Source organism: Anastrepha obliqua, chromosome 4 (assembly GCF_027943255.1).
Source record: "Anastrepha obliqua isolate idAnaObli1 chromosome 4, idAnaObli1_1.0, whole genome shotgun sequence".
Classification (NCBI taxonomy): Eukaryota; Metazoa; Arthropoda; class Insecta; order Diptera; family Tephritidae; genus Anastrepha; species Anastrepha obliqua.
In genome coordinates, this window is record NC_072895.1 from 20,581,574 (window position 1) to 20,596,043 (window position 14,470).

The 14,470-nt window shown below is 36.9% G+C and overlaps 1 protein-coding gene across 2 annotated transcripts in view; it reads left to right on the plus strand.

Annotated features, from left to right (window-relative positions):
* Positions 1-14,470, plus strand: part of LOC129245843 (uncharacterized) — a 92,829-nt gene that overhangs the window by 51,191 nt on the left and 27,168 nt on the right. The window contains exon 1 of one of the 2 annotated variants that reach the window (XM_054884266.1): positions 7,802-8,052. The exons of the other annotated variant lie outside the window; for it this stretch is intronic. Within the exon in view, the coding sequence (XP_054740241.1) occupies positions 8,026-8,052 (27 nt within the window). The 5' untranslated portion in view covers positions 7,802-8,025. Of the gene's footprint in view, positions 1-7,801; positions 8,053-14,470 lie in introns of those variants that run through there. 2 annotated transcript variants of the gene reach the window in all.

Below are 14,470 nucleotides of genomic sequence, written 5' to 3' on the forward strand. Positions count from 1 at the left end.
ATTTTGAAGGGGATGAAATTGATTTACAAGAATAAATAAAGATTTTTCATTTTACAACCGAATTCACCTTACTTTTTGCCCACAGTGGTATAACCCCTTAATGAAAATCTCTTCTATACCAGAACGGTATGAAGAACATCCATCACCCAATACACCCATTAAGATCTACACGGACGGATCTAAAATGGACACCGGTTTAGGATCAGAGTTATATTGCAAAGAGCTTTAAACTACCGGATCACTGTGGTGTTTTTCAAGCGGAAATAAACGCTATTCATGAAGCCTCAAAATGGTTAGAGATAAACAGAATATCATCAGCAGATATCTGCATTCTATCAGACAGTCAAGCTGCCCTACGGGCTCTGGATGCATTCCAAATAACATCAAGGAGTGTCTTACATTTTCGCCAACCGCTTAATGAGATGGCCAAACAATATCGCATTATCTTACTCTGGGCTCCAGGCCACAGAGATATGCCAGCGAACTATAGAGCTGGCCAATTTGCAAGAGCAGGTTCCTGTATGCCAGACATAAGTAATTTTATGGGGGTACCTCTCGCAACTTGTAAGCTTCTTGTTATGGATGCAGTAATCAGTTCTGTAAATCAAAGATGGATTAGTGTCAATACCTGTGAAATTGCTAGGCAAACATGGCTAAGGCTAAATTTACGTCTATCCAAGAATATTATAAAGTTGAATAGACTTCAAATTAGGACCTTAGTAGGGGCCCTCACAGGACATTGACTCCTGGGAAATCAAGCGAGGAGATTAGGCAGACATTCTGTCGTAGCTGCAGGAATGAGGCGGAGTTGCAAACAATTCCATACCTTTTTTGCACATGCCCGGCTTTAGCCAGAAGCAGGAACCGATATTTAAGGGTACCCGATGGTCTAGAGCACGAAAATTTCACCTATTTTCACGATTTTTTTTCTTGCCATTAAAATTTTAAAAAACGATGTTTCAACTTTTCGGGCTTATTAGTACGTTTATTGAGCATACAACAAATTTGTTTTTTACTTTTGAAACAATACTTATTATTATAAAAATGCCGCTGAAGATGACCCTCTCGAAAAATCGAACCCGGACGGCGTAGATGATTTCGAGACTTCTACTCATCTGAAACACAAAATTCAAGAAGATTCTTAATCAGAAAGAGTGCAGTTATAGTCGGAACTAGAACGAATAGAAAAAATGAAAAATTGACAAAATGGCGCACTTTTGAAAAAAAAGTTCGTAAAATTGGGTTTTTTCATTAGTTTTTTAGTTTAAAAAATATGAAATTATTTAAATAAAATTATGATGATTACATGTTGTGAACAACATATGCAAATTTCAAGTGATCCGGTTGAATAGTTTTTTGTTTTCATCCCCGCCGTGCCGAAAAAAGTCGTTTCAAGATAAATGAGTTTAAAGTTTGACGTACAGGAACACGCGGACGACTCTCTACCTAAATAATGGGCCGTAGAAGCTATAATATAGGGAATTTCCGCATGAAAATTTGGCAGTATATTCTTAAAAGCCTATACTTCCGAAATATTGAAAAAACAAAAAATCGATTTTTTGAAATTTCTAGACCACCGCGTCCCCTTAAGATCCTATTTCTTTATGAATATGGATAATCTATACACTTTAGGTATCAACAACCTTTTACGCTTTTTCGAAAGCTCAGGATGGTTCAATATGGAAGGGAAATTTAACCCAGCCCCTGCGGCTCTCAACGGACCCATTTCGTGGTCTAAGTGGCATCGTCGTCTCTATGTGCGATGCGGATGCCAAACCTAACCTAACCTAAGGCCCTCAAATGAGATGGTGTTTTTGCGTGTTTCTATAAAACTGTGTAAATGAAAACGAAAAAAAGATTTTTTATTTTTGTTTTCAGTATTTTATTTTTTGACCTATTGTTAAAAAATAAAAATTTCGTTTGATCTGGTCGTACGGAGTTCACATAAAAAATGGTCAGCCTTCAAAAAATAGTCTATACATGGACAATGGACATAGATATAGCTGGTTCCACTAAACCCATTTTTATGAAATAAAATTAAAATGACGTAGAATTAATGTTGTTATCGTGTGAGCTACGATCATTCGAAAACAAATTGTTTTTCGGAAAAAAAAAAGTGTTCCGGTCAAAGTCAAAAAAAGGGTAAAAAAAACAGTGTTTATCTTTGCACGTCCGCCATTTTGTACAATAATTTTTTTTTTTTGTTTTAATATCATAGTTCTCACGATAACGACATTCACACTGAACAAGAACCTTTTTATCTTTTTGATTTCAGACACTCGTTAGTCCAGGAATCCATTTTGCCAGCGACATACTTTTCTTTGGAAGACTATTTTTTGAAGGCTAAGAACTTTTTGAACGAATCTCGGCGAAAATGGCCAAAAATTTTTTTTTTATTTTTTAACAATATATCAAAAATTTTCAATTTAACCTGCTTTTAAAGAAGAATCCAAACAAATATCATTTCAAATGAGGCGGGGGTCTTAAAATATCTTAAATTGCTATTTCTCAAAGTGGTACGCAATATCAAAACAATTAATGCAATTTGGAGCGTGTTAGTGCAAACTAGCATTGCATTCTTTCTTTGCACCCTCCTCAAATCCTTCCATGTGCTCTCCATTTGGTTATGAGCGCCAGCTCGTCCCTCTCCGTCCAGGTTGAACGTTTATTTCTGCTTGCCAACCGAAATTGAAAAAAAAGAAGCGAAAATGCTCCGGAATATTGTCCTGTTGTCCTCAGAATTTTAATGCTGCATCGATTGTTTTCAGGCTTTTTTGTTCTTCTTTTTAAAAGTTTCATTATTTTTCATTCACAATAGATATTAAATATCCTTTTTCGCAAATTTCCCTAACCCGCTTAAATTATGAAAACTATGTCTAGTTGTCAATCTGCATTCATCATCATCATCATCGGTTCCTGATTCTCCCACTGCTGCATAGGGAGAGACAGGGAGTAAAACACCTCCATCTGCTTCTGTTTTCTGCAAGAAACTTGATTTCGTTTCTGACGCTTCAACTTCCTTCTCAACCGTTCTCTTCCAAGATATTTTTTGACGGCCAAATCCAGTGCTTCATTTCATTGTCATTCGTCTTTGCGAAGCGCATGCCCAATCCGCCTCCACTTTCGTATAGATCGTCATAGCTTATGATGTTGGGCCACCAGATCTTCAATATCCTGCGTAAACATCTGTTCCCACAGCTTTGAATTTTGTTTGCTTTCGTTTTCTCGTGCTTTATTTTTAGTCCGGCATTCAACGAGGTTAAGAACAAATCGTCAATTTTGTTCTGCACGTCGGTGTGTTTGACGGCGAGAAGGCGTATACAGGGTAGCCAATATTCGACGGACCCATCTGGCAACCCTGTATCTTTTGACAGATACGTCAGATCGCTTAATGACATACGGCGTTGGAAGCGTCAGTCCAAGCAGATTTTTACCATGGAACAGTACACGCCACGCGAGCGCTCCCAAATTGTTGAAATTTACATTCAACAAAAGAAGTCAATTGTGAAAACTCAATGTGCGTATAAAAAATTAAATAATGTGAAAAGTGCGCCTTCTAAGAACACCAATAAACGTTTGTACGAAAGGTACGACCAAGGCGATCGGAAGAGAATATTGCTCTTGTACGGGCCAGTGTTGAGACGTCGTCAAGGACATCCCAAAATCGTCGCTCTCAGCAGTTGGGCATTGCTCGGACCACTTTCCGCATTGATTTGCATTTATTCCCGTATAAGATTCAATTGACGCAAAGATTGTTGCCTGCGGACAAGCCTCGTCGATTGGAATGGGCCCAAAAAACACATGAATCCGTCGAATATGGGCAACCCTGTATATCATCAGCATAGGCAAGGTCTTCGAGATGTCCGTGGAAGTTCCAATAGATACCTCTTCTGTTCCCCTCAATGCATCTTTTTAGTATATCATCAATAAAAATTAAAAATAACAAAGGAACAAAAGACAGCCATGCCATATGCCAGCACTGGTGGGAATGCTTACCGACAGATTTTGGCTAGCAAATTTTTGAATGCCGAATAAAAATTTGTTTATACTATCGAGCGCGTGAGTCGTTAACGTTATTGAAAATGAGAAAACGTACGCGGTTTCCCTAGAAAAACAGCCCGAAAAGCAGCCCGAAAACATTGTTACAAAGTATTTAAAAAGTCTCACAATTTAATAACTCCGCCGCTTGCACTGGCCGCCTTTATTACACAGAAATCAGCTATAATGCAGAAAAGGCTGACTGCAGACTTACCACAGATAGAAAGTAAATATAGCATTTTTTCTGATTATTACAAAAAAGATATATGAACAAGCAAAACGAAACAAAATTTTATTCATAATTTCCACTGCCATCACTGCCACATTTTATTATGGCTATCAGTTAACCGGCAGCTCAGCTTCCGACAAACTTTAACAGAAGCTAACTGACAGATGTTCGCTAAATAAGACATTGAAAAATCGCTTTTCAGCCATCTACCGATTATGCTCTGATTAAGCGCCTGATCAATCGTGAGAAAATGGTCCTAACACTCTTTTGACATTTGCTGAAAATATTTCACTACACCTCCCCCCACGCGCTGCCAGCTAAAACTTTTATTAATCTGCGCATGCAGATTTCTTTGAATGATTGATGAATACAAGCATTAAAGCAACTTTCGTTGGCTGAAATTGCAAAAACAAAAAATCCACAATAACAAAAGGCGTAATAAACTTGCCGAAAATCGTAAGCAACTTTTATTGCTTGGAAAACTGGTTTTGGCTATTTTCGGCGCTCGTGTGTGACGGAGAAATGGCAAATAATTGAAATATTTATTTAATGGGTCGCTGCAATTCGAAAAGTAGAAAGTTTTCGTGCATTTTTGCGTTGACCAAAACCGGTTATAAAACCTTTTATTGAAATTTAATTTCAACTGCACTGCACACAGAATACGATTGTAGTGAACATTGGTGAAGGCTTCATAGGTATAGCTTCAAAATGTGGAAAGCCACTGAGTGAGTTGCAGTTCTGTTTCAAGTGGGAGGCATTGAAACTTTGGTAGAAATATTTCGGCGATTCCCAATAGCGAACATTTTCATTACTGGAAATTTGTTAAAGGCATTCAATTATGTATTGCATTTCGGATTGGATTTAGAAAGGTTGTGAAGATAATCATAGACCCTTTTACGCTTTCTGCGATGCTAAAAATTTGAGTATTCTACAAATATGGCGCAATTGCAGAAAGGCACTTTCACAAGGTGAAATTCAAAGTAAACAAGATTGATCTAAACTAGAAACGACAAGAGCTTTATTCTCATAACTTCGAGTTTATTTATCCAAAATTGTCCCCTTTCGCCTCAATACACTGTTTTGCGCGATCCAAAAGCTTTTCGAAAGAGTATTTCAGGTCATGGACCGGACTGTCCTTCAGGATGTCGTTACAAGCCTTGTGGGCAATTCCCTTGGAATCGTAAAAACAAAGGAGCATCGATTTGATTTTTGACTTCTCCAAACACGATTTGGTGGGTGGTGGCTCGTTTGGGGCCTTCCATTCGGCACTTTAAGACTTAGTTCAATGCCTACTGCGGATGCGAGGAAATTGATAACACTGAGCCTGAAATTGAAAAAAGCTGTTATGACCTCATCATTTGATGAAAAGTGCTTCCCACGCACGAATTTTTTTAGGCTGGTAACAGATAGAAATCGCTAGGGACCAAATGTGGTAAATACGCTGGATACTCCAACAGTTCCAACTTTTAATAAATCACTAGCAACCCTAATGCCCCACAACGGTTTTTGGAATGGTCACTGGACTCATTCCACTCCACCTTACAGCCAAAGGGTCAGCAGCTAGTGCTATCTTATCTATTTCATTTTATGGCAATTTTACAAGGAAGGTAGGAATTCTGAGTTCAATCCGAAACTCTCCGTGCCTAAGGATATATTACAAAATGGAAAGAAAACTAGAATTATCCAAGAATTTCAAAGTGGTGTTCTGTGATGGCTCAGTGAAGAGAAATAATGAAATATTTTGAAATCAGGGCGCACAGGTGTGGTTTATTGATGGGTCCAAAAGGGAATATGACAATACCGGGGCAGGAATTGTCAGACCATATTTCAAGTAGGGAATTGCAAGGGGAAAAAGGGCTTCTATTTTCAAGCGGGGGTTTATGTCTTAGAGCTATGTATTTGGCAGAAACTTTCTCTCTGATAGTCAAGCAGCTCTAAAATCACTAAATAGCTTCTCATTCCAATCAACGTTAGTCTGAGAATGTTTTGAAATTCTCAGTACTCTAACATCAAGAAACTTTGTTACTCTGATGTGGGTACCGGGACATGAGGGGCACGAAAGAATTGAAGGCAATGAAATTGCGAACACTTTAGTGAAAAAGAATGCAAACACTCCCTTCCTAGGTCCTGAACTTTCATCATCATTCCTTCGTCTACGTTGCAGAGCGTAGGGCCAAGGTAAAACATTTCCATTTCTGCGATTCCCGGATATATGTTTCACTTGCTGCCAGATCATTGTTTTGTCCACGGCTTTGTATTTGTGGGGGTTCCAGTCCAGCGCTTGTCTGCTGATTTCAGTGCCGCCTTTCCGTAGGGTATGACCAAGAAATCTCCATTTACGTTCTCTTATTTCAGTTGCAATTGGTTTTTGAATACAGCGTCAATGCAATTCGGAGTAAGATATCCAGTTGTCTGGCCACCAGATACGTAGAATGCGTCTCAAGCAGCGGTTCACGTACACTTGAAACTTCTGTACAATTTCCGCAGCCAGGTAAAGTGCCTTTCTACATGAGCGGGAAAAACGAGGCCTAATCGAACATAGGAGATCCCAGGAGGGCAATCATAAACCTCAGCAGAAATTACATAAAACTTTACAGAACTTTATTAATAGAACATTATAATTTTAATTACCATATAAAAAAATCGGTGGGGTAAAAAATGTTTCTTGTAGCTGCTGTAAAGAGGCACTACGTCATTGTGGCTAATCAGCTTCACCGAAGAGCGAAATGTGGGTGCCTTCACAACCACTTTTAGAACTCGACATGTTGCCGGCGTCAGGAATAAATCGCCATATTTCGAAGAGAGTAGAAAATACTAGGTTCGTGCTTTATTTATTACCTAATTTTTCCACTAATCTAAAATTATTTAAATTTTGAAGCCTCTTTACGCACACTCGATATTACCGTATTGCGGTCCAGTTTCGAGTTCGCTCGCTGCGCTTAGTTACCTGCGCGGAAACTAAAACGAAACTCGCACACACTCACACACGCATACAACGTGAATGTTGGTCATAACAATTCATTTGTAAACGGAAGCGAATTGAATTCAAAACAAACACCAAACAGCCACAATTACGCCAGCGTCAACACCAACAACAACAACCGGCCAAAGCATTAAGAGATAAACAGAAAAGATACTAACCACCAAAAATCGTAATATCGGCAAAGAGCAATTAAAAAGCCATCCAACAAACGCAGCTGATCAGCGATCGTGAACTTATTTATATGCGTATGTGCATGGGCGCGTGTGTGTGTGTGTGTGTGTTCAAGCGCTGCTTCTAAACAGTGTTAGCCACTCAATTTGAGTGAAGCTTCAGTTTTTCTTTTATTTTTCCGCATGCGACGCTTCTCTGGTTCGCTTTGGTGTGGGTTTTTTTTTTGTTTTTGTTTTGTTTTTTCTTTTACTTGATCTTTGCCTTTTCCGTTTTGTTTTCTTTCATTTCCTTTTCGGTTTTGTTGCCGTTACTGTTGTTTGCATAAATTGAAAGTGCACGCGTTGCAATTGGTTTAGTTTAGTTTGATTTCGCAAAGCTGATCGACGCGTTGCCGGCTCGTGCTGAGCCCAAGTTACCTTAAGTGGCTTCGTTTAAAAACACTTGAGTTCGCGTGTATTTTCAAGTGAACTGGAATAACATCAGTGCCTCACATTCTATAAATACCTGATGCGGTCAAATACTTATGCAAATTTAGTTTATATTTTTTGTTGTTATAATTTTTTATCTCATTTGTGAAACCGGCAAAGTGTGCAAATCTTCCAGAATGGCTGCTTCCAGTATAACCAACGAAGTAAGTGGATTCGCCTTAAGTGGAACTACTCGTGCCAAAGTGAAACTGAAAGTGAGGTGTAGTTAATAATTGCTTTAGGCGGAAAGTGGCTTCCCGTATTGCCAAAAAGTGTTTGTTACTTTAATGCAAATGCAGACGAATATCCACCACCATATTTGTTATTTCGGCAATGTAATAAATATTATACTTCTCTCACCTGTGAATGCGCGCGAATCAAAATTCAATCGATTTTGGCTTAATTGGCCAATGAACCGTCATTCGGATGAAATTTAGTAACAGCTTTTTTCATTTCTATCACTTGCCCAGCCATAAGTGGCGAGTTACTGAATTAGGCTGGTCATACTAAAATCGAATATGTCCAGATATAGGGATGTATACGCGGAATATGCAAACGCGGTGTCATCATCTTCCATTAAATTAAGCAACTTTCATCTTTATTTTTAGCGAATATTCGAATATTAAAGTGATTATAATTTGCGGCTTCCACGAAAAACCCCAGCTTCCGCTTCACATCAAACGTCAAATTTACATTTATTGACTGGCAAAAAAGTAAACTTAGGTCTTTGTTAAATAAATAAAACGAACTTTTTTATTAAAGTTTGAGAAAAAAATTGTTTATCTTTAAATTAAGGCCTTTTTAAAAAATAAATTTTTTAATTTTTCCAAAATTTAATAAAAATTTCGATTTATTTTTTTAACGAAGACCTAAATTTAAAGATTAAAACAAATTAAAAACTGTTTTTTCAAAATTTAATAAAATTTCGTTTTAATTTAAATGAAAATTAAAAAAGATTTAATTGAAACTTAAAAACAAAAATTTTCCAAAAGTTAATAAAAATTAGGATTTACTTTATTTTGGAACGAAAAACAAAATTTAAATTAATTTAAAATTAAAATAAAAAACAAAATTTACATTAATTTAATATTAAATATTTTTCTCTCTAAATTAATTTAATAATAAATTCAGGCCTTTGTTTAAAAAATAAAACGAAATTTTTATAAAATTTTGAAAAAAAAAATTTTATTTTTAAATTAAGGTCTGTTGAAAAAAATTAGTTTTTAATTAAAAAAATATTTATTAATATAAAAAAATTTTTTTTCCAAAATTTAATAAAAATTTCTATTTATTTTTTTAAGGAAGACCTTAATTTAAAAATAAAAAAAAAATAAAATTTATTTTTTCAAAATTTAATAAAAATCTCGTTGAACTCTTGCGCTGCGACCAGCTCCATTTTGCAGTGTGACGCTCTTCTTTTTCGGTAATCTTTCTTGGTCGGCTCGATTTATTCCAACTTTTTTACTTTTAAATCGTTTTAAAATACTTCTCACAGTATAGCGGCTTTTATTAACAATTTTTCCAATTTCTGGAAGTAAATTTCCATCAGAACAGAGGTTAAAAAAATTTTCGCTTTCAGCAATGGTAGTTTCGGTACTCTTTCTACTCATTTTCAGGCGTTTACTGTAAATTTTTTAAGTTATATAAATGTATAATTGCCGCGTACACCCTTTCTAGGTTTTGGCCGAGCTCCTCCTCCTATTTGTGGTGTGCGTCTTGATGTTGTTCCAGTTTCAAGCCGACTTCGAACGGCAGATATTTTTATAAGGAGCTTTTTTTTCATGGCAGAAATACACTCGGAGGTTTGCTATTGCATGCCGAGGGGCGACCGCTATTACAAAAAACGATTTCTTCATTTTGGGGTTTCACCGAGATTCGAACCTACATTCTCTCTGAACTCTGTATGGTAGTCACGCACCAACCCATTCGGCTACTGCAGCCGCCTATGGGAAAAAACATATGTGCGAATAATTCTTTTCAAAATACATGGAATTAATTTAGATTTTTCATTCTCAAAAAATAAGCAAATTGATATCGAATTTTTTAATAAAAACAAACCACTAAAAATAAAAAATGTAATTTATTTAAATAAATAAGTTTATGCGCTATGCTAAATTATATCTACACTGTGCGAATACTTTTTTCGATGTGTGTATTTTAAAAAAAATTAGCACCAATGAAGCAGATCTAATTTATGTTGTATGATTAAAATTGTATGAAGAAATTAATATTTACTATTAAATTTTTACTTTTTTATTATTTTTTTATTAATGGAAAGTTTTTGCATATTATTTGAAAACTTTTCCTGCATTTTCGATTCATATACATAACTAGCTATGCGGCCACCGCATGCATATTCATTCCTCGTATGTGTGCATGCAAGCCCACCACATCCGAATGTTATCGTAAGATTTAACACTTACCGTTACTTCCGCCCTACAGCAATATGTGTTTCGTGAGCACTCATCAATGAGTTGGCTTCCGCTCTACGTGAGGGATATGCGTTGGAAGTTGAGCTCATCGTTTGCTGATCATCGTTTGTCTATGCGCTGTTTGCTGATGATTGCTCTCAGTGCACATTCTGCACGTTTGCTGAAACTGAAGCCGATTAAGTAGTTTTCACAACAGCCGCGGAGGTGATATAATAGAAATATAAATAAACAAATAAATGATAGGAATATGACGGCTTTTGTTCATAGCTGCAGCCAAATTATTTATTGCATAATATTTCACAAATTTCATGCAAATACTTATATAATCACGGAAATTGTATTCAATGAAAGAAATTATAAAATGAAAACCAAAAGTGATAATAAGCGATGCGAAAATGTAAAACATGTAAAAAGTGGGCGAATATGAAATCAAAACAAACGCGAATCGCACGCCGCTGCCAATGGATTTTTGAGTACTTCATTACCAGCAAGCGGCAAAGCATAAATAAATACACTTGATATGGCTAGCTGCAAGCACCCCATAGGAAAAACTACCCATTTCTAACTAGTGTTCAACTAGTAACTTTCATCAACATATATGAAGACTTGACGAACACACACTTCCATTTACTAAAAACAATCCGCGCTTTCAGGATTATTTTTCAGACTTTCAATACTGAAAGACTTCACTGAATGAACGAAACTCCGTGCGTACTTATAAAAGTACCACATATTCAGAAGTTTTGACTATTCATTTATTTTTTTATAAAAACACATTTCCTTTTATAACAAAAACCATATGAATCTAGCTTTCAAAATTTGTATGGGGTGCTGCATCAGAACTATTGATACCATAGCTATGGTTTCACAACTGAGAATTAAAAACTGTGTCGACATTTCTGTTCCATAAAGTTTTGCAAATCATCATAAATCATTTAATGCCCGAACAATACTTAAAAATTGTTTAACAAAGCGCACCAGTCGTTTTTCTCTCGTGTTGGACACACCAAGTGAAGCCAAGTCCTTCTCCACCTGATCTTTCCAACGCAGAGGAGGCTTTCCTTTTCCTCTGTTTGCACCAGCAGGTACCGCATCGAATACTTTCAGAGCCGGAGCGTTTGAGTCCACTCAGACGACAAAATCCAGCCAACGAAGCCGCTGGATCTTTATACGCTATACGCATTGTATGTGATGCTCGCCGTCACCTCCGTGCAAAGATTCAAAAAGCCTGCGCAGAAACTTTCTCTCAAACACTACAAGAGACGCCTCATCGGATGTTCGAATGATAGTAGTAATCTACCAGAGTATAATAAAAAAATGCATTCCAGCAATATTTCTCTTTTGTACTATCATTTTAAGTTCTCAAGCTCTTACAAAACACCCAACACAAGAAAAAATTCGTTTTATGGAACAGCACCATTTAGAAAAAATATTAATCACCAATCAGCGCGCATTTTGTGCCACCTCAAACACTGAGCCCAAATAGGCTATAAAGACTGATGCCCAAACATTCTGCATAAAAAGTGTGAATGAAATTTTTATAAAGGGTTTTTCAATAAGGGCGGGTAGATGTTGAAATGGAATAAAATGGCGTTTGCTGTGTGGCACGTAGCGCCGTCCTGCTGGAACCACATGTCGTTTAGGTGCATATGGTTCAATATGGGCCATAAGAAATTGGAAGGGCCACCACGTCTACCGAAAAATGGGCGCAATGCGCGCAACGTTTGCGTTAATGAACACTCATTTTGATAATAAAGTTTTATCATTTGAACGTGCTGTTCAATCGTGTAACTTGCCATGATGATTTGGCATAAGCAACTGAATAATAAACAAAAGATTTGACAGATGTCACCAAAACAAAATGGCTGCCACAGGGCGCCAAAATCGACCCGCGCCAATTGAAAACCCCTTTAGGAATTGGCTAAATTGTAAAAAATTGTGCATTGAGTTTTGATCTTGGATTTATGTGGCTTTTGTTATAGAAATAAATATTCGTATAAAAAAAAATCGGTAAAATTAATTTAAAAAAATATATAATATGTAGGCAAAACTTAGCAATATGTGGGGACCTTACCATTCTGTCACCCAGTTTATTATCATTCATAATGCGCCTACTTTGAAGGTAGCTTAAAACTTTTAGCATTTGAAAGCTTTTTCCGTACTCTCTTCAATTCGTAGGAGTTTTTTTTTTATCTTCAGTGACCGCTAGTATAATTTTCTGTAGAGTCATTCAACCCTCTTTCTTCTTTCACAACATTACAACGCAGGGTGCGTCAAAGCTTCCCTCACAATGCTTCTGCAAAGCGGTCGATCTTGAGCTTTTGCTTCGTAATGTATTTCCAAATCCATGAGGTCGTTTTCCACTGCGTTTATCCATCGATTCCTTGGTCTTCCTTTGCCCTTTACGCCCAATAGCTTCCCTGTCCTGGCTTTCTTCACAGCAGAGTCAGCTGGTATACGGGGAGCTTACAGGCGTTGAGCTTTAACAAAACATACAGCTGTCTCGTTCTGAGTGAGAACCTTTAGTTCGGAGTTATACCGGATTCTATAAGTTCAATCCTCCACTCTTATTAAGCTGAAATTCTTGCTTAAAATTTTTCTTTCCAAGCTACCGATCAGCGCAAAGTCAGCAACTTTAAGAGTCCATATCTCACATCCATACTTTAAGATTGGTCGGATAAGGTTCATGGTGCATAGTTATAGTATTTATAGTTCAAACCCTTCAACTGCCTTTTTTAATAAATTTCATGTAAGTATTTTAAAAAGAGAGTCCACACGATCCACCAGGTAGGCGTTAGGTGGTTTAAATAATCGATCAAAGAATTTTCTTCTAAATTTTAGTACAAATCTCTGAAAGTAGTGAGCGCATTTGAACTCAATACCATACTTCAAGTAAACTGAGGGTATTTTCTTCCAAAGATTTAAACTTTAACACACTTTTAATATGATGACTTGGAGCAATGTTCTTATAGCCTAGACAGACGGCGGCTTTAATTGGGTTTGCTGGCCCAGTTATATATATAAACCTTTTTTGGGTGTTGGGCCGAGCTCCTCCTCCTGTTTGTGGTGTGCGTCTTGATGTTGTTCCACAAATGGAGGGACCTACAGTTTCAAGCCGACTACGAACGGCAGATATTTTTTATGAAGAGCTTTTTCATGGCCAGTTAATTCTGATTAAATTGTGGTGCGACAGACGGTTGTTATGCTGATTTGCTTGTTCGATAGTTTTGTCAGTAAAATATGGACGCTGACAACAAATACGGGTATTAGCTGCTATGATACTAAGAAATAATTATATCTTAAAAAAAATCTTAAATTGCCATTTCTCAGTCCTTCTTGTTCTTCTATTTAAAATATTCATTATTTTTCATTCACAATAGTTATCAACTGTCATTTTTCGGCAATGTTGCCATCGAAAATTTCTCTAATCTCTTAAATTTTAAGAAATAAGTTCAGTTGCTATGGTCCACTTAGACTGGCAGATGGCACGTATCGCATCAGGTAAAATGCCGAACTGGAAGACATAGTGAAGAAAGAAACTATAATAAGATTTATTAAGTCTCAACGACTCAGTCATGGCTGGGACATGTAGCTAGAATGCCCCGGGAGCGATCAACGAGAAAGGCACTAGGTCTTCTCCCGATTGAAGAAAGAAAAGGGCACGCCCGAGGAAAAGGTGGCTTGAAGATGTGGAGGCTGATCTTAGGAAAATACGCGTGCAATGTTGGAGGAAAGTGGCTGTAAATCGAGATCGATGGAAAGAAGCTGTGAAGAAAGCAATGGCTCACCAAGGACTGTGATGCTAAGAAGAAGAAAAAGAAGAAGTTCAGTTACCAATTCCGATTAGTTGCACTTAATTCCTGAGATAATTCTGAATTAAATCGTTAATCACGATTAACGCCAACGTGTGCCGAGGCTATTAGGGTTTGACTATTAAGCGTAGATTCTACCATTTTCAATTAGTTTGAAACAATAACATTAAATTTTTTCCATAGCGTCAGATCGTTCCATACCAGCACACGGTTGAGATCTAACATATTTCAGAACCAATTTTCTCTAGTTTCCAACCAGTGTCGAATTCTCTAAAATAGTACCAGTGTCGAGTCGGGAATTTATTTCAATAATTTAAGTTTTCCTAGCAGGGCATTTA